Source organism: Cryptomeria japonica, chromosome 3 (genome assembly GCF_030272615.1).
Source record: "Cryptomeria japonica chromosome 3, Sugi_1.0, whole genome shotgun sequence".
Lineage (NCBI taxonomy): Eukaryota > Viridiplantae > Streptophyta > Pinopsida > Cupressales > Cupressaceae > Cryptomeria > Cryptomeria japonica.
The window spans coordinates 969670158-969691324 of record NC_081407.1 but is presented as its reverse complement, the minus strand read 5'-3'; the positions used below and the strand labels follow the sequence as shown (position 1 = coordinate 969691324).

The following is a 21167-nucleotide window of genomic DNA, read 5'->3' as shown; positions in this document are numbered from 1 at the left end:
TCACAAACATTGTTATTACAACTATTTTAAACATTAGATATAATAATTCAACATGATGACAATATCATAATGTGAATCAAAGATATCATTTATACTAGACAACACAATTTGTTGCTATGAATAATTTATTTTAATTGTATTTCTCTAGAATAAAATATTTTAAGCGTTATATGTGTGTGTATACACACACACACACACACACATATATATATATACTTACTTTTTATCTTGATGTGTTAAAAAAACAGAATGTAAAAATCTTGGTTTTCTTTGAAATTAAAAAAAAAATCAAACTGAAATTTCTTTTAATAAACTTCCTCAAATCAAATCCATGTAACTCAATCAACTAAATTACAAAGTGGGAATTAAAATATGCACCTTTCAAATTTAAAAATCTTGGCTTTGGTTGAAATTAAAAAAAAAATCAAACTGAAGTTTCTTTTTAATAAACTTCCTCAAATCAAATCCATGTAACTCAATCAACAAAATTACAAAGTGGGAATTAAGATATGCACCTTTCAAATTTTTACTTTTAATGGTTAAATAATTTAGTTTTCAAGGCTTGGGCTATATTTTCACAAAGCTAGATTTCTCCATAAAATCTCACACAAAATAGAATTACAAAGAATCGCGATTCTTTTTTTACGATTCACAATTTTTTTAGACTACTAGTGGGTTTCTAAACCTGTGATTTAGTGTTTCATGACTTTCTATATCCTATAATTGACAACTTCCAAATTCAAAAAATTACCACAATCCATAATGATTTCAATATTTTTTCTTCTAGATTTGACCATGTAGATAATTGTTGCCAACATTTCGGATCAAACTTTATGATCAGTCATCAAAGTAAACAGCAAGAGAAAAGAAATGACAGGATGCTAGTAAACCATATAGAATAAATAGATAAAGTAGAAGATGTCCAAGATCATTGGCACATGAACCTAGAAGTTGAGAGCTGCAAGGGAAGGATAAAATAGGGAAAGCTTAGGGTGAATGGATAAAACGTGGAAGGGTAGGAGCAAGGACATAACAAAGGATATTTGTAAGAAGCTAACACAAATAGGAAAGCTAACAAATTTAAGAAGAAAAAAAATTACAAGACTTGTTTTTCATAGGCCAGATCAAGTTGCTCTGAATCCAAATTGAATTACACGGAAGAAAATGAGGAATGGACATTAAATTATTGTGAAGATGAAAAAAAAAAAAATACATACAAGAGCATAAACAGTTCGAAAGAGGAAACCAATCAACTACACAAACCACCTTATGTTAATAATAATACTTGACTGTTATGATTAATAGAGACATATTATTTAAAATGATGTAACATAATTATATTCCAACAAACAGAAGAAAATGGTAACGCTTGAATATGTTTCTCCCTGGACTTCTCGTATTTTAAGACATTAACCTCCTTTGAAGATGTTTGTAAAAAATTTCTGGTCAAGAACTATGTTGAGTATCTACAAGTCATTAAGAATTTATAATGAATGAGAATCAATACGGGATCCAAAACTATCACCATCAGGTAAGGAACAAGTAAAGAAAGTTGTGGTATATGCATTACCTTCTCTCAAAAAATTATCTTTGTAACGTTTTGCAATAGCCCCCATAAACTTCGATTCATAAACTTCAATTTTAAATATATTGGAGTCAATATTAGTTTTATTTGCCTAAGCTTCATTCTTAAACCTGGCACAAACATGTAATCCACAGATATATTTACTTAAGACTCCTTATGGAGCCAAGCTTCAGCAGATTAAAGAAAGAAACAATTATATCAGGTAGCTATAGTTGCATAATTGTAAAATTTAGAATCTTCAATATTTTTCTTATTTTCTTTTTTTTTTTTGCAACCAAGGTTTCTTTTTTCATCATCTATTGCTACCGTAAGAATCTTGCTTACATGTGCATCTTCTTCGCCTCAATCACAATCTTCAATTTTTGTGTTTCAGACTCCTTGTATGCCACCTCTTGCTTCTCTATTTCTACGAGTACAAATAGAATATGGTCCAAACAAACGCCATTGGGATCAAGCAAAACAATGAATTTACTGTCAACATGCAAACAACCCCTAGATCATTACAATAATATCCATAGTTAAACAAACGAATCAATTGTCTAGCATACAACGGAAAGGGAGTGTACGATAGAAAATTTAAATTATGATGTTGAAACTTAACTGCACATGATACTTGATATATGTTCTACAAATGATGAAATTTATTATTTATTTGAAGTAGAGCAGCATATCCCATGTTTACAAAAGAAATAATGATCCTACCAGAGTTGGTTTGCGATCAATTCAAACATTAATGACAAACTACAATACAAGAAATTGATTTCAATTATAACAGTGTTTGAACAAGGCACATTGCCAAATCCAATAAGCGTATGTTCAACCAGTTCGTGTTCCTAGTATATACCTATCAAATCAGCACAGACTGTGATAGATAATTCTCAACACCACTTTGTTAAATTTATATATATATTTTAGTTAAGTAGGAAAACGATGTAGTATCAGGCTGCCGTAGTATCATACCTACGCAAGTTGCGTGCAGCGCATTTGTTTGTTTCGATGCAAAAGTGATATATATTGGATCTCAGCAATGCATGTGAGACAAAAATTTGAAGAGATAAAGAAACAGGTTCAGAAACAAGAATTGATAGGAAAACATAGGTGGACGTCACCACAATCACAATAGAGATTTAATCAAGATCACGATCATTGGAGTTTTCACTGATGATAAGCAATTCAAATTCTGAATCCGAATTGAGTAGTCATCATTTTAACTTTCTGTGAGTAGAAATTCTTCTAGGGCCCAGGAGAACCCTATTGTTCACGGAAATGTATAAAGAGTAAAAGTCTTCAATGTATGATTTAATTTGTTGGAGAATAAGGAAAAATATCATAAAGAGAGTTCAGCTTTTCATCAAAGGAGATGAGCAAAAGTCGAAGGCCAAATGATTAAGTCCCAACTTGTGTGCACATTTCACCATTACAATTACAATATTTATTAGCATCACGATGTTGAATTTACGTATACAACAACACTGCTCTTTGTTTATAAACATTTATGATAATTTTATTTCATTTCTTATGGAGCTAGATCTTCAAAGATAAAATGTCACCGTACTTAGAAAAGGAAGCTACGAAACGGTGCATACACTCTAGTCTTCTTTCACAATGACTACACTCTAGTCTTCTTTCCCAACACTAGATTAGCTTTTCAAGAAAATTTTAATCTATAAGGGGCAAGATAAATATTGTCAGACCGAAACCCTTATTAAAAGCTATAAATATTATATGGAGTAGTTTTTTCCTAAAAAATACAAACAATTTGAAATTCATAATTGGCTGCCAGTTTAGAAATTTAAACTATATATTCTGTTGAAGCACATAACAACATAAACTTTGTTGTTCATTTTATTGGTCCAAACAGATTATCATTAAGCACTAATAGCCAATCCCATTTATCGCACTGATGAATAGAATGCTAATGTAAGCAACCAAAACTGTTTATATATGATAAAAAGAGCCGTCATAGAACATGAACAAACTTCATTTCCATTCTTTAAGTAAATATATGTTACACCACATTAATATGGAGGCCAACACTGCCTAGCTCTTGGAGAAAGAAAAAAAATATATGGTCCCACAGTTAATAGAACAAAATTGCAACGCTTTAAAATATTTCCTTGGAGCTGTCATATTTTCAGACATTAAACCCCTTTGAATATGTTTGTAAAAGTTTCTGGTCAAGAACCATGTTGGGTACCTGGAAGTCAGAAGAATGGATAATTAATGAAAATTTATAATAAATGAGAATCGACCCAAGATCTAAATCCTTCACCATCAAGAGATGAACTAATAATGAAAGTTGTGGTATATGCATTACCTTATCTCCGAAAATGATCTTTGTATCGTTTGCAATAGCCTCCATAAACTTCGATTCCAAATATGCTGGAGTCAATAGTAATTTGTTCGCATCGGCTTCCTTCTTAAACCTGGCACAAAAATGTGATCCAGTTATATTTGCTTAGAGTCCTTATGGAACCAGGCTTCAGCAGATCCAATAAAGAAATACTCATATCATGGAGTTAGTTGCATACTTGTAAAAATTAGAATCTGCAATACTTTTCTCTTGAGCAAAGTACATTTCGTTTTCTATTTCCTGTTGCAACTTGATGCTTTCTTTTTCCATCATCCGTTGCTGCATAAGAATCTTGCTTACTTGTGCATCTTTCTCAGCTTCTGTCACGGCCTTCAATTTTTGTGTTTCAGCCTCCTTTTCTGCCACCTTTTGCTTCTCTATTTCTATGAGAAACTATGGCATGTGATCCAAACAGCCTCCATTAGTATCAAGCAAAATATGAATTCATTTTCAATATATAAATACCCCCCTAGATCATTACAATAATATCCATAGTTAAATAAACAAACCATTAGTCTAGCCTAGAAGAGAAGGAGACTTAGTGTACAAAAGAAAACTATGATGTTGAAATGTAATTTCACGTGATATTTGATATATGTTCTGCAAATGATAACAGTATTATGTATCCAAAATAGAGTGGCATAGCCCCATTATTTAGCAAAGAAAACAAGATCCTATCAAAGTTGATTTGCAATCAATTCAATTATAAATGAAAAACTACAATACAAGATATTGATTTTGATCATAACAGAGTTGGAACAAGTCACATTGCCAAATTCCATAAGCATATGTTGAACCAGTTCATGAACTAGTTCCTACTATGTACCTATTAAATCAACAAAAAAGTGTGACATAACTCTCAATATACCTTTGTTAAATCCATATATATTTTGAGTGATGTAGGAAAACCATGTATTATCCTCAAACCTGTGCAAGTTGACTGCAGCACATGGACTTGTTTCAACGCAACAGTGATCCATATTGGCTCTGGAAAATGTATGAGAAAAATAAATTTGAATAGCATGTTCAACTCAAGTACAGGCTCAAAAGAAAAATTTCTGCAGGAATAAGCATATTATTGGACCTGAATATGCCAGTCCTTTGGGAATCATTCAACATTTGACACATGGAATAAAAAAATTGTGACATGACCACAATCAAAGTAAGAGACTTTCTTGGGACCTGTTGACGTGTTTTTTATGCACATGCGAACACAGAATAAAATACCTAAAGGTACCTTATCCTCTCTTGAATAAAGTCTCCAAATGCTGAAGATGTCGCGAAAAGGATCAATCGGGATGACTTCAAGGTTCTTTGTTGTAGGATCTCTACTTGTGGATAAGCTCTCTGTGGTATGATGTGATTTGCTGGAATCACAAGGGGACTTACACTTCAATGACCTGAACGTCTGATTTGCTGGAATCACAAGTCCTACTAACTAACTGGAAGACAAACAAATGGCAAAAGATGCAAGGTTCAGGAAGTCTACTCTACTACCTAGAATGCGAGAAGATGGATGAATGACTAGGTGGAGTCCTACTAGGCTAGGTCTCACCATCAGGCTGAACAATTCAACACCAACTCAATGCAATCTTCTAAGGGATGCTTCCAATATGTTCAAATCGTACACCATCTGACACTGATCACCATTCAAGATAATGCATGAAACAATAGACATGTAACGACTTAAGATTAAGCTCATTTTATTCCAGTTGACCACGCAAGGCGCACTTACCATCAGCAAGAGGCTAGTGGTTTGGATTAGACGGATTCCACACAGGTGCATTCAACAATTTCCTTCATTCGATCTAATCATCTACCATCTAGAATTGAAGATTCAACAAGAAACCATGCATATTGCAAGAAACGACACACTTCACCATTACTTCAATGAAAATGGAGTTTATTTACAATCAATGGCAACAATTTCTTGCCTTGTCCTCCTATTCTACTCTAATTGCTATTCTATCTACTGACTATTCACTAACTACTTTCTATTCACCTTCTAACTACTCTCTATCCTCTTAGCCTTTACAAAATGAAGAGTCGGGGCTTATATAGTGCCCTTAATACAATTCAATGGCTAAGATCAATTTGAGATCAATGGCCGAGATTTTACAATGAAAACCCTAATTAGGGTTTGTTACAACAAACTCAACTCTGACCAATGAAATAATTGTATTAATTGGACACATGTCCTCTCTGGAAAATTCGACCAATGGATAGCTGGGGTAGTGTTGACGTGTATTTTGTACACTATCAAACACAGAATAAAATACCTAAAGGTACCTTATCCTCTCTTGAATAAAGCCTCCGATTGCTGAAGATATCGCGGAAAAGGATCAATCAGGATGACTCCAAGGTTCTTGCATGTAGGGTCTCTACGTTTGGATAAGCTCTTTGTGGTATGATGTGATTTGCTGGAATCACAAGGGGACTTACATTTGATGATTGAACGTCTGATCTGCTTTGAATATTGCTGGAACACAGGGTCTTACTAGCTTTGATTGAAAAAAGGAAAAAGGACGAGGGCGAGGAAAGGATCTAATCCTAACACTAAGAATGTAGGAGCAATGATTGATCTTTGATGAAATTCTAACTAGGTCTTGTTTTGACATCGCAGGACCATCTCCACAAGGCTAGTGCGATCTTCGAAGGAAAGTTTTATGATGTTCAAATCATCACTGCAGGCATAGACATCATCAGGTTGATGCATATCAATGAAGAAGCAACAATTGAAGTTAAACTTAAGCTGAATGATTCCAGTTGACTACACAAGGCAAGTCTGCAATCAACAAACTGCTAGTAGTATGGATGTACGAATTCCACCATCAATCAAGCACATTTCTTCCACTCATCTAATAACATGAAATCAAATATGAGAAATATAAAGACCATGCAAATTGTCGAATCGACCCATAAATTTCACCATTTCTTCAATGAAGTTACAAGTCTTTTACAACAACATCTTGGCAACAATCTTTGCCTTCTCTCTCTACTCTACTCTAATTGCTTCCAACTATTCTCTAACTATTCTAACTATTGCCTTTACAAAATGAAGAGTCGGGGTTTATATAGTGCCCTCAATACAATTCGATGGCTTAGATCAATTCGAGATCAAGCATTGGAAAATTTTGCAAAACATCAAAGAGTGGTGAAAAGATGGTTCGATCGACAAGCTAGAGTCAAAGCATTCCGGATCTCAGATCTCGTCCTATACTGGGACAAAGCATACGAAAAAAGAGGAGAACATGACAAGTTTGATAAGCTTTGGAAAGGCCCTTATCAAATTTCAGAGATTTTGGGAGAAAATGCATTTAGGTTGAAGACATTAACTGGAGAAGACATCCCATTGCCTGTCAATGGGAGATATCTCAAACATTATTTCCAATCCTGAGATGCCCAAGGCCTTCCCTTGTATATAGTTAGTTTAGTTTGCTTTCGTTCGTTTGCTTTTCTTTTGTTTTGGTTTGCCTTTCGCTTTGTTTTCGTTCTTAGTCTAGGTGTTTTGTCTTAGGTTAGTTGTTTTGTCCTGAGGGGTATCCATTTGAAATTGAGTGATTTTTATCATGTAACGCTCTGACTTCCCGCTAGGTTGTTGGTTGCATTTGGACAATCATGAGGTCTCTTGGAATTACAAAGGGAGTTTCTTTTAATAAAGCTTTGAGTCAGGACGTACTTGCAATGAAGCAAGATTAGCTTATTGAACTCACGTATTTTGTCCTCCAGTTATTATATCTTTTCACACTTATAATCTCCGAGTCATTATGGTTTCCAGGCGAAGCTGTGATCAGTGAAAAATCTAAAGTCTGACTTCAGCGCCACCGCAATCCTCAAACCCTAGTGAGCTTCACTGCTCACAAGCCAAAAGAATTGACAGAACTGAAAAGCAGTATCAAAAAGAAAAGATGAGAAAATGAGAAAAGAAAAAATCAAAAAGAAAATGAGTTGACAAAGAAATATCAAATTGGCTAAAAGGGAATTTACGAGTAACTCCATCGGGGCTATAGACGCCTGGCTGGCAATGGAGCAATGTTCGTGAGCTTGCGACGATAACCTCGTCGGGACTATGGACGTCTGACTGGTAGCGAGGCTCTATCCAGGATGCTTTTGGAGTCTAGACAAACTACGTAGCTTATCACAGGGGAACCTGAAGATCATGATTGTCTTGTTGAGGGGAATTAACGCATTTGCACACACATGGGTAACTGTGGACTTGATACTTTGTCTCAATATGATGGCCTCTTCTTGTAAGTGTTTTTTTTAACTCCTGGTTTTGATGAAGGAGGTTTTCTAAGTTTTCCTCTAGAAAGATTGATTCCCAAATGTTTTTCAACATTTCTCAGTGGTGTCGCCAGATGTTGTGACCATTTCACACATCGCCCCATTAAAATGGGGACCCCCTCTTTTTGCTCGTTTGTGCTCGCCTTTCTCTCTGCTTTTTAGGGTTTTGGTTTAGTATGTCTGTCGTCTGGACTAGGGTCAAGCCTTAGGGTTCCCGTTTTAGTGTTTTCAGGCCAGGGTCCAGTTAATCTTGAGAGCTATTGAGCTTCCTCCCGTAGGATGCAATTTTGAATAAGGTGAATTCGTCAGGTGGTCAAGTGAGTTGGTCTAGTTTCAGTTGGAATTTTGAATGCAAAGTCCAATTTTTGCCTAAGTGTTAAATGATGAATTTTGGAATTTTGTCTGATTGAATGATTTTGACCAAATTTTGAAAATTTTAATAATTGATCCCGAGTATTGGAAATGGCTTAATTGTACCTTGTCAAGTGATTAAACCCTTAAAATCATGATATTTTGGCCTGTGGAAGCAAAATCGCTCCTGCCCCTCAGTCAAGGACCGGAGCTTGTTTCTCAAAATTTTACTGTCCTCGCAGGATCAAGACGATTTTTGGATTGGAAGAGATAAAGGGAGACATGTTCTTTCCGTTGAATATAATTTGAAGAATTTCGCGAACATGGAAATGTGCCAGGAGCAAAAATCGCTCCTGTCCCTCACTGAAGGACCAGAGCTTAAAATCTAACATTGCCTTGTCCTTGCAAGATTTCAACAATTTCGCGATTTGAGGAGAACCAAGGAAGTGCACTTTATCAGTTGAATATAACTTGAAACTTCCGACGTAAGGAAAATGGACTCTAGAAGCAAAATCGCTCCTGTCCCTCTGTCAGGGATCAGGGCGAAGTTTGATGTTAGCTCCCGTCCCTCTCCCAGGGACCAGAGCGAAATTCCTTATAGGGCAAAATTTGGGCAAAGATCAAGTGAAGATTAGGTTTGAGGAAAGCAAAGAAGGTGTAACGGACCCATTGAAGACAAATTGAAGATTGCAAGACACCGAAGCGAGGCCCATATTTGCCTAGGCGCTCCTGTCCCTCAGTCAGGGACCAGAGCGATTTCTTCCTTAGATCAAATTCGCAACAAGATAAAACGAATGCCATGCCAAGGATAAGTGAAAGGGGGCACAATGAGTCCGTTGAAGATAAATTTGGAAGTTAGCAAAGCACGATTGAGCCTACAAGTGTAAATTTGCTCCTGTCCCTCAGCTAGGGACCAGGGCGAAATATTAGTTATGTGGCTTTTCCTCCAAGTTTTAAATCACTCCAAGTCAGGGTACAAGGAAGCAATGATGTCTGGAACGCCTCGACAAAGAATGAAGTTACAAAGGTCGCCAAAGATGAAGGATTTGCACTATATGCCCAAGTTCGCTCCTGTCCCTCAGTCAGGGACCAGGGCGAAATCTCTAGGTGTGCTTAAGTTTTGAATGTCAATCTCGTTTCATACATTCACAAAGGATCAAAGGACATTGTTTTACATTGTGAAGGCAATTAAGAGTTGATAGGAACAAGGATGAGCCCAAGACATCAAAAATCGCTCCTGTCCTTCAGGCAAGGACCAGGGTGATATTCACTACACTAGCCAGTTCTTTCAAAAATCACATCAAGGCAAGGACGTACAAGGTTGCACAAGGGCAAAAGTGTTCTTGAGAAGGTGATATGCGAGAAATCAAACGTCAAAAAGTGATCAACTTGAGCAAGGAGACAATATCGCTCCTGTCCTTCAGTCAAGGACCAGGGCGATATTCACTAAATCTATCATTCGTCCCAAAAGATCATGTCAAGCAAGGGTACACAAGATCGAATATGTCATTTGAAAGGTCATGAACGAGAAGTTAAGGTTAAGAGATGACGAGTTTTGGCTAGAACACAAGGATCGCTCCTGTCCCTCACCAAGGGACCAGGGCGAAAATCATTCAAACATCAAATGTGCCTTGTAAAAGACAAGTAAATTATGCGTGCTATGAAGGGATAACGTTGTTACTTGCCTCGTGATGAAGATTGGTGATCGAAGAAACAAGGATCAAGGAGAAACACAAAGTTCGCTCCTGTCCCTCACCGAGGGACCAGGGCGATATTGACCTTAAGAGGCATTTATCCACAAAGTTGAGTCGATCAAGCTCGAGGTACCCAACGAAGATGCCAGTTTCCACGTGGAGAAGGTTGTTTTGAACGTAAAAGGCGAGAGAATCAAGGCTAAAATGCTAATTCGCTCCTGTCCCTCTCCCAGGGACCAGAGCGATATGGTTTGTATTTTTCATCTCCCAAATTTTGGCGCTAATGACATTTTTCAAATTATATTAAATGCTAAGATCGATGAAAATTGAAATATTTAATTAAAATTGGCATTTAAAATTGTGCATGAACATTTATTAATTATTTGTTGCCTTTAAAAAATCCAATTAATTAAAAACGAAGGCATTAAATGAATTAATTATTATTTTAAATAAAAATTGGGGCGCTTGGGTTTTATTTGCTTTATTTTATAAAGTCGGCCCTTAATTTTATTTAAAATTTGTTTTAAATTGCCTTATTTTGCAAAGTCAGCCTAGAGGTGAATGAGAGGGTGAGCGCCTATAAAGGGGAGGTGAATTATTTCATTTTCAAGTCATCATTCGAACATTCCTTTGCATGCAATTTGGAGAGTACTAGGAGAAGTGCGAATTTCATAAAGGAGGTGCGAAACATCATCAAAGGGGAGTGCGAACTTAGTTTCAAGTGAAGCGAGCTTGCCATCAAGACATCGAAGACCCCAAAGGTGGCGAAGTTGCTAAGGAGGACGTTCGTTTGAAGGGAATCACGTTGAAATCTTCCAAACTCCGATTTTTGCCTAGGCGAATTTCTTAATTTTGCATTTTAGAGTTAGCTCTCAAGTAAGATGTTACAATGGCGACCCCGAAGGCGGGAGCATCCACCAGTCGTCCAGCTCTTATGAAGGAAGATCAAAAGACCGAAGAACTGGAGACCAAGATCGTGTCTAAGTGGAGCAACATTGGAGATACCAACTTGGGCAACTTCAATACGAAGAAGTTTCAAGAGGTCCCTTATATTGGCAAGCCATCACCTGTCGCCAAGAGGATAATTGAAAGTGGCATCATTAAGGCGGCCGGCTTCCCTCCAGCAGTCCGGTGCCATGAGTTGATGATTGAGTGTGCTCGCCATTATGATCCTCAGTCCAGAACGATCGTGTCCAAGGAAGGAGACACTTTTGCTTATCTTTCAGAGGAGGCTATAAGTGAAGCTTTTCACTTACCAGAACATAAAGATATGATTTATAAAAGCTTAGAAGGAGCCAAGTCCATGTACGAAGATGATCCAGATGCTTGCCTAGGCATCATCAACAAGAATTGGTTACTTAAGAGTCGTCCTCGCCTGAGCAAGATCCCGAACACACCACATAGGATCGATTTCCAGGAGGAGTACAGAGATTTGATAACAATGCTCAACCGAGTCACAGGAGCCCCTCAAGCCTTCTATTTCGAGAAGTGGATGTTCTACTTCATCCAAGTGATAGTTCAGGGAAAAGGAACAATTCATTGGGCTAGAATGATTAGCCATTGCTTGGACGTACAGTTAAGGAGACTGAAGGCTACCAAGTCTTTCCACATGAGTTCATACGTCACATATGCCTTAATCAGGAGCTTTGAATATGCAGGACTACCTCACAGAGGAGTGATTGGAAGAGGACCCGGTGAGGTCAGAGTTTGTGATTCCTATGTCCACTTGCATCATCCACCAGGAAGTAACTACAAGTTAGTTAATGATACCTTCACGATGAACATCACCAGGACGTTGCAAGGCAGGATTCACAATAGGCTATCACAGGATGCACAAGAGCTAGTAAAGAGGTATGGTGCTTGGTTATCCAATTTCCGAAATTTACTTATATCAGAGTTCATGGATGTCCTTCACCTCCATACATGTTGCCGAGATATCCGACAGACAGAATAGTGTTACTTGAGGTAACAAGACAGTTGGCAGCTTATGCGAAGGCATTCAGACACAGACATGGAAATGGAATTCCTGTACCTATCATATTGGGCAATTCAATTCAGGTATGTCCTAATGCTTTAGCCATGGATGATGCAGAGAAGGAGTTAGCTTTGTATTCATTTTCGTTCTTTGCCTTGAGAGAGAGCTTTGATCCACATGGATATATAGAAGAGACAGTCGGTAGGAAATATAAGCATGAGTTTCAAATAGAAGATTTTATGATGAATCTCTTAGATGATCTTGAAGTGAAAAGGAAAATGCATTCCAGATTACCTTTGGACTTCATCAGGAAATGCAAAATTTACAGAGTGGTCGACCAAGCTCAGGACAATGGCAGACATCTTCAATCATCTTATGATCGAGAAAGCAAATCAGTGAAGCTAGATTGGAATGAACCCGAGGTTGTGGATCTAGATGCCTTGATGGCTCCAGTCTTGTCTTGTACTCGCAGATGGGTTGATGTGCAGCATCAAAAGTTGAGAGAACAGGGCATAGCTATGACTTTCACTTTGGAGGAGAGACCAGTTGAAGGTGGGGCAAGTGTAAGCGAAGGTAATCCTAATCCCAGAAATACAAGTGAAGGCAACCTTCGAAGCGCAAGTGAAGGCAATCTCCATCCTAGAGGCTCGAAGAGGAAAGAAAGACCTGAGAAGAGAGAATCTTCCAAGAAGAAGCAAGAGGCCAACCGAGATCGTTCATCCGGTACATCTTCTCGACAAGAGAAGAGGACATTTGAGATAGAGGAGTCTATGGAGTCAATGGTACAGAACGATAAAGGAGGACAGGCACCTCAAAGGTCACCAGGTGGATCTCTCCAGAATAATGAGTTACATGAAGATAGGGAAGGTAATGAAGTAACATCTCCTCCCAGAAAAGAAGAATTGCTTAAGGAGATTCAGGTTAAAGAAACAAGATCTGCCATCCCAGATTGGTTAAAGGAAAGATTAACGAAGGTAATTGTGGTCGAGGATGAGGACAATGTGATTGATTTGGAGAGTCTCGTTGGACATTCCCAGGAAGTGACAGAGAAGAGGAAGGCTACTAAGATGTCCAAGATGATTAGAGATGAGACTGGATCCAGAATATTGCAGATAGCTACACCGGCCGTGGACAAGTATGAAGGTGAGATCCTTGCAGAAGAATATGATGTAGAAACATTTGAGCTAGGTCCATCCACAGCTGAACAGACACTAGATGATGCCACCGATTCATTTGAGGCATTGAAAGATAAGCTTAGGGAAGAAATGGAGAAAAATAGAAAGCTTGAGAGAGAGGTTGGTGCATGGAGAACATACTTCAACCATCTCAATCAACTTTTGGGACGTCAGGATCCAGCAAGATCACCCATACAGGCACTTCCCCTTCAATCAATTGGTGAGGCAGAGAGATTCAAGAGTTTGGTTCAGCTTATGAGCTCATGGATTGACAAATCCCATACGGTTGCTATTGAATTTGCAACAAGGATGATGCAGACCATTCACCGAGCTATTCAGGTTCTTGAGGTCATCCACAACTTGATGATAACTGTAGCTGCTTTTGCTCATACTAAAGATGTTATCATTCCTGTCTTGCAAGTAATCAGACAAACATCAAGGAAGGTCCTGGCACAGGAAAAGATAATGGATGGAGGACCTCATAGTTTGCTTCAGTGGTCAACTTTACTCCAGATGAAGGAAGTTCTCTTCGAGGACATCAGTACTAGGTGCAATCATGTTGAGGAGGTTATCCACCCGATCCAGGACAGAGTATTTGAGGTACTGTGTACCATTCTTGGCAGGAGGATCGAAGTTGAGACAGATGTGGATTTGCAGGAATTGGAGGATAAAGTCAAAATCATCTTTTGCAAGGATGCTAATGTTATCACAGATGAGCAACGGGACCGGATGTTTGCTACCATGCTCCTGATTGAAAAGACTAAGGAACTCGAACCTGAATGGGACGCTGCTCTCCTCAAGGCATTTGATCAGGTCATCCACTTGGAAGAAAGAATGAGGAATCTTCTCGAGATTCCAATTGCTAAGATCGAAGGAATCGTATCAAGATTCATTGCATATGCTAAAAAGGAGCATTGGAAAGGGAATAAGATTCTAGATGAGAGGTTGTTATAGATGACATGGCACCTTAATTGTCATTGGTCTATGTCTCCTAGATTTTTGTGCCAAATTTAATATTTGGCTATGCATTTAATATTGTTCAGTAAAAAGGAGGCTATTTGTAATAAACCCTAATTAGAGTTTAGGTGTCATAATCTTGGCCATTGATCTTCTTTCAATCTGGACCGTTCGTTGTAATTGAGGATGCTATTTATACCCTCATTTCTTTCATTTTTGTAACTAGAACTAGAAAATCAGAGAGAGTTAGAAATTATTGATGTATTAGAGAATTAGAGAGTTTAGAAGCAATTTACTTTTGTAGCAAGATTGAGCTTTGAGAAAGGAATTCAAACAATTGTTGTACATGATGGCTTTGAGATCAATGAAATATTGAAATTATGGTGTTTTATTGCAATTCTCGTGGTTATCTTCATGGTTGTTCATTTTCTTGAATCATTCTCAATCAAAATAGTGTGTTAATTCGAAGGACAAAGTGTTGAACTTGATCTTTGGTAGGATTCGTTTTCCAAACCACTAGCTTCTTGCTGATTGTAGGAACGCCTTGCGTGGTCGACTAGAGATACTTGAATCACTTAAACCTTCAATCGTTGTTGTATCTTGGATATGTACCTTCGTGGTAGTGTCCTTGATCTTTGATGTATTGAAAAATCATTTATTACCTTAGAAGATCGCATCAATTTCAATTGAGTTGTTAATTTATGGCAATATTGAAGTTGGTAGAATCTCACCAAGCCTTGTCCACATTAAGTCATTCTTAGGGTTAGATTAGATTAGACCTCTCGCAAACCCTACTCTTTTGGCATTTTTTGAAAGTTTGTTTAGTTTAGGAAAAATCTTCGGCGACGTAAGGCCCCTTGATGACATAGCAATCACAACGACCACTGGTGCTTATCCACACGTAGAGACCCTACTAAAAAGAACATTGGAGTCATCCTAACTGATCCTTCTTGCGATATCTTCAGCAGTTAGCGACTTTATTCAAGAGAGGATAAGATGCCTTTGGGTATTTTATTCTGTGTATGATTGTGTACAAAATACACGTCAACAGGTAGGTACATCGGAGTTTGTGCCACCTTCCATGAGTTAGGTACATTGAATCTGGACATGCTGAGGTGGACCACACTGACTGGAGGACTGATGACTGGGATGCCACCTCATCTGACACTTGTAACTTGGTAGATATTCAACTTGATGTTGTTGAGAAGCTAGGTTTAATTAATTCATCTGGAACTATCTGCTTCTTCAACGAACCCTTGTTCTAACTTCTTGTGTCCTTGATGTGCAGGATGATTGATGTACCTCGCCTTGGAATACTGGATTGGAAAAGTCGCCCTTGATGACGTTAGTCCAAAGAAGACCATCCTTGTCGATGCTAGGCTGGATCGAAGAAGGTCGTCCTTGTCCTTGCTTGATCGTCCTTGTCCTGGCTTGATTTTCCTTGAGGAGAGTCTTCCGACTTGTAGATCTTCCGGGCTTTGGAGTCGCCATCTTGATACCTACACAACATTTCAAAATTAGTAATATATCTTGAAATCTAGAAATTTAACTTTAATCGGAAGATTCAAGATTTTAATTAGGAAACTTCATGATAAATCTTGAGTTATCATTTCCTAATTTAGGATTTTCAAAGCAAAATTTAAATCTTCAAAAATGGTGCCAAGGTGATTACGCCATACCTTCACTTGGGAATTAATTAAAAAAAAATGCAAAAATAGGAGAATTCGCTAGGCAAAATGTAGATCAAAGCTCTCCCTTGGATAAATGCACCTCCTTTAGCTTGGAAAAGAACTCCACCTTCCTCTCCAAAAATCTGGAAATTCGCCTTCAAATGTCTTCAAAAATCTGGAAATTATCCTCCAATCTAGCAAGAAATTTGCCTCTTCAATAGTCTTCAATATGAATTTCGCCCTCCTTAGTCTCCACACTTGTAGAAATTCGCTCCACACAAGCTAGATTTCGCACCTCCTTCCTTGCTTCTCCAAATCGCACTTGAAACAATGAGTGAATGATTTGAATAATGAAAAACACACCCCAAATATATAGAGCACTCACCATTTCACTTCCCCATAGGCCGACTTGATGAAAATAGGCCAAAATATAAATAAAACTAAAAAGGAAGAGGCCGACTTAATAAAATAATAAAAATGATACCTCAAGCGCTCCCTTTTTTAATTTTAATTTAATAATAATTAATTTCGAAATGCCTCAATTAATAAAAAAAACGATTTTCCAAGGCTCAAAATTAATTATTAAATGCTATGCGATTTTATTAAATGTCAATTTGATTTTAAAATATCTTGGAGTTTTAGCGAAGTTGGCATTTAATGTGTCTTAGAGAACATTGGCGCATAGGCATGGTAAAAATATCACTTTGTTAAAAACCTCGCTTTGGTCCCTGGGAGAGGGACAGGAGCGCCTTTCCATTTTTGGCCTTGTATTTCTTGCTTTTCACATTCAAAGTCCCTTCCTGGACGTCCAAAATAGCATTTTTATTGGGAACCTTGAGTTTAATTCCTGTGATCTTTGGAAGGAGCTTGCCTTAAAGCACTTTCGCTCTGGTCCCTTGGTGAGGGACAGTAGCGATTTTTTGCATTTGAGCTTAAGATTGTTGATTCTTGGGGTCAATTCTTCGTCCATCATCTTTCAAAAGACATTTCTTATCTTGTATCACCTTGTTTTGCGTTGGCTTTGGAGGAAAATGGTTGATTCCATGAAAATCGCCTTGGTCCTTGAGTGAAGGACAAGAGCGCCTTAGCCATTTTTATCAAGTCTTGTGGTCTTTGCAACTTCGTCCTTCCTTGTAGCGCTTTAAATATCATCGCCATCTTGTGCCTTGGCCTGGATTCATCCAAATTTGGAGGAAAAGACTTGATGATGTGTTTTTCGCCCTGGTCCCTGGGTGAGGGACAGGAGCGCCTTGGCCATTATGGGCTCATTTGTGCTTTGCCAACATTCAAAATTATCTTCAATTGGTTGATTACGCCTTCCTTCCTTCATCTCAAACTTGAAACTTGCTTTTCCTTGGCCCAAAACTTGTCTCTTGAGAAAATCGCTCTGGTCCCTGGGTGAGGGACAGGAGCTTCCTTTAAAATCGCCCTGGTCCCTGGGAGAGGGACAGGAGCGCCTATTGCAACTTGGGTCGATTTTCTCCATTGTGACTCATTCAAGTTATATTCAATGGGCAAAACATACTTTTCTTGACCTCCTCAAATCGCGAAACCACTGAAATCTTGCAAGGATAAGGCAAATTTGGAATTCAAGCTCCGGTCCTTTAGTGAGGGACAGGAGCGATTTTTGTCCTCAAGGCCAAATCACTACAATTTTCATCTCAAAGTTTCTTTGCTAGGGAAGATTTCACCTTACTTCATGCTATGAATAAAAGTTAATGTCCAAAAAAGGTCTAAAATTGTGCATATAAAGAAAAGCGCTCTGGTCCTTCAGTGAGGGACAGGAGCGAATTTGACCTTCTAGGCAAAAAACTTCATCATCATTGTCAAGTCTGGATGCTCTATCATGCTCATTTCGTCCTTCATTGTGTCTTTGATGTCCCAATTTGACCAAACAAGGCCAGGAATGACTCAAATAAGCCTTTTCACCCTGGACCCTTGGTGAGGGACAGGAGCGCTTTGCCTTGGTCCCTTGGAGAGGGACAGGAGCGAAATTCGCTCTGGATCCTCAGTGAAGGACAGGAGCGAAATTTGACTTTTTGAACTCTCTATCAGGATAATTTTTATGGAATATAACATTTAAGTATAAGAAACTTATACTTTAAGTTATATTCCATATATACTTTCAGGATGTTTGAGAGTGGTTTCAGACCTCCAGGAGTTATATTGCAAAATCTAGTTTTTTGAGGTTTTTCAGTTTCCAGACTTAGTCAAATTTCAAGATCAGGACATTCCAGACTTAGCCAAACTTCAGGATCAGGACATCACTCAAGCAGGACCTGCTATCCTATTGATCTCCCCGACAGCACTCAAAATGCTAAGGCTAACTAACAAAACCCTAAAGACCAGAAAAAAAAAAACCCTAAAAAGCAAAAAAACATGGGTCCCCATTTGCAATGGGGCGATGTGTGAAAACGTCACAACAGGTAGGTACATCGAAGTTTGTGCCACCTTTAATGAGCCAAGTACATTGAATCTGGACATGCTGAGGTGGACCAATCCGAATGGAGGAGTGATGATTGGGATGCCACCTTGTCTGACACTTGTAACTTGGTAGATATTCAATTTGATGTTGCTGAGAAGCTAGCTTTAATTAACTCTTTTGAAACTATCTGCTTCTTCAACGAACCCTTGCTCTAACTTCTTTTGTCTTTGATGTGCAGGATGATGATGTACCTCGCCTTGGAATGCTGGATTGGAAGAAGTTATTCCTGATGATGCTTGACCGAGGAAGGCGGTCCTTGTCAATGCTAGACTGGAGGAGGTCGCCCTTATCCTTGCTTGATCTTCTTTGATGAGAACCTGCTGACTTGTAGATCCTCCAGGCTTTGGAGTCGCCATCTTGATACCTACACAACATTTCAAAATTAGTCCTTGAGCATTAAAGGGTAGAAAACAAGACTCAAAAAGAAGATTTAAGATATTAATTAGGAAACTTCATGATAAATCTAGAGTTATCATTTCCTAATTAACTAATCAACACTTAGACTTTCCTAAAAAAAGGTCCAAAAATCAAGTCTTGAACAAGGATGTTAAGACAATTTCGCCATACCTCCTCTTGAGTACTTTAAAAAAAACTTGACAATGATGAAAGAAAAACTAGACTTTGATGGACAAGGCCTAGATTATAGTCCTCCCTTGGATGAATTACGCCTCCATTAGTCTTCAAAAGAGCTCCACCTTCCAATAGCTTCTTCAAAATCCGGAAATTCGCCTTCAAATACCTTCCAAAATCTGGAAATTATCCTCCAATCTAGCAAGAAATTCGCCTCTCCAATTTGCTCCTCAATTTCGCACTTAGAAGGATGAATGAATGATTTGAATTTGCTAAAGAACATCTCCCATTATATAGAGTGCTCACCTCCTTTCCATGAGGCCGACCTAGTTTTTTTAATAATAAAATAAGATAATAATCCATTAAAAAGGAGGCCGACTTGCTTGCAAAAGCCAATAAATGTGCTTGAGCGCTCAATTTGTATTTTTAATTTTAAAAATTAATTTTAGTGCCCCCAAGGGAAATTTTTTATTTATTTCAAGGCCTAAAATTAATTCATTAAATGCAAAATGCTCTCAAATTTAAATTTAATTTTCCACACGCCTCAAATTTAGCAATTTTGGTGATTTAGTGTAAACTGGAAAATATCAATTTTTGATCAAGGTCTTAATGAGGTTTTCTAATGATTTCGCCCTGGACCCTCTCCAAGGGTCAGGAGCGATTTTCCAAATTTAGCTCAAAATTGACATTTTTCAAAGCTCAAAATTTCTTCAAGGCATCTCAAGTAGGTCTTCTTACTGAATTCCAAACTTAGCTCTATCCAACTTAGGAGAAAAAGTGTGATTTTGGTGTTTTTCGCCCTGGACCCTCAACAAAGGTCAGGAGCGATTTTTTGCCAATTAGGCTCAATCCATCATCATTTCTCGTTGAAACTTCATTCACCACTAGGCAATGTCCTTTCTTATCCATTCCATCCAAATTTATCTTGTTTCTGCAAGGTAAAATGAGAGGTTTTCAAATTTTCGCCCTGGACCCTCTCCAAGGGTCAAGAGCGATTTTTGTTCCCTGACTTAGAATCAACAATTTTTTGAGGTAAATCATTATTCATCATGTCTTTGAAGGTCTCTTCTACCTTAGCCTAACCTTGCCTTAGCACAATTTTGAAGGAAATATGTTGGTTTTATGATTTTCGCCCTGGACCCTCTCCAAGGGTCAAGAGCGACTTTTTGGTTTTAGACATATCCCTTGATTCTTTAGACTTCAAATCGCCTTTAAGGCATAACACATCATGTCCTTCTCCTATCTTAGCAAGATTTTGTCTTAATTCAACAAAAAAAGGAGAGAACCTTGGAAATTCACTCTGGACCCTCAGCAAGGGTCAGGAGCGTTTTTTGCTTATCTAGCTTGTTTGCTTCTTGTTCGCCATCCAAATTATCTTCAAAGGGTAAAACATGCCTTTTCACATCCATTGCAATCATAGAACATCATTTTGATTTTGCAAAAAAAGGTGTTTTTGAGAATTTCGCCCTGGGTTTTCAGAGAGGGTTAGGAGCAAAATTTGCCATTTAGACCAAAATGCTTCATTTTTTACCTTGAAACCTCTTTGACATTCCAATTCAACCAAGACTAAGCAAAAAACATCTCACAAGATTTTCGCCCTGGACCCTCAGCAAGGGTCAGGAGCGAATTTTGCATTTTCAACAAAATCCTTCACTTTTTGAAATTGAAACTTTCTCAGGTGGGTAAAGGGGGATGTCCTTGTTTCATCTATGACCAAAACTTGACTTTTTTCGTTGCGAGATGAGAGAAATTCAAAATTTCGCCCTGGATCTTCAGCAAGGGTCAGGAGCGAATTTGCTTTTATTGCCCAAAATTCATCAATTTGCAAGCATCCAAACCTTTGAATGATGTTCAACCTTCCTTCCAAGAGATCCTGCACATAAAAATTTAGCCAAAATTAGTGACAAATAGGCTCAAATAAAATTTTCGCTCTGGACCCTCAACAAGGGTCAAGAGTGAATTTCACAATCTAGGCTAAACTGCTCAATCTTCAAGTTTCAAATCACTTCATAGGGCAAGGTAAGATCGCTTTCAAAGCCAGGAACAAGATTTCAAGCTCAAACAAGGT

General features: G+C 38.0%; 1 protein-coding gene across 1 annotated transcript in view; it reads right to left on the bottom strand.

Annotated features, from left to right (window-relative positions):
• Positions 1-3550: 3550 nt before the first annotated feature.
• Positions 3551-21167, bottom strand: part of LOC131035553 (uncharacterized) — a 102845-nt gene continuing 85228 nt past the window's right edge. Inside the window, exons 7-9 of the mRNA XM_057967267.2 lie at positions 4117-4331; positions 3903-4011; positions 3551-3782 (exon numbers count right to left, since the gene is read on the bottom strand). Coding sequence (XP_057823250.1) covers positions 3720-3782; positions 3903-4011; positions 4117-4331 — 387 coding nt within the window. The 3' untranslated portion in view covers positions 3551-3719. The remainder of the gene's footprint in view (positions 3783-3902; positions 4012-4116; positions 4332-21167) is intronic.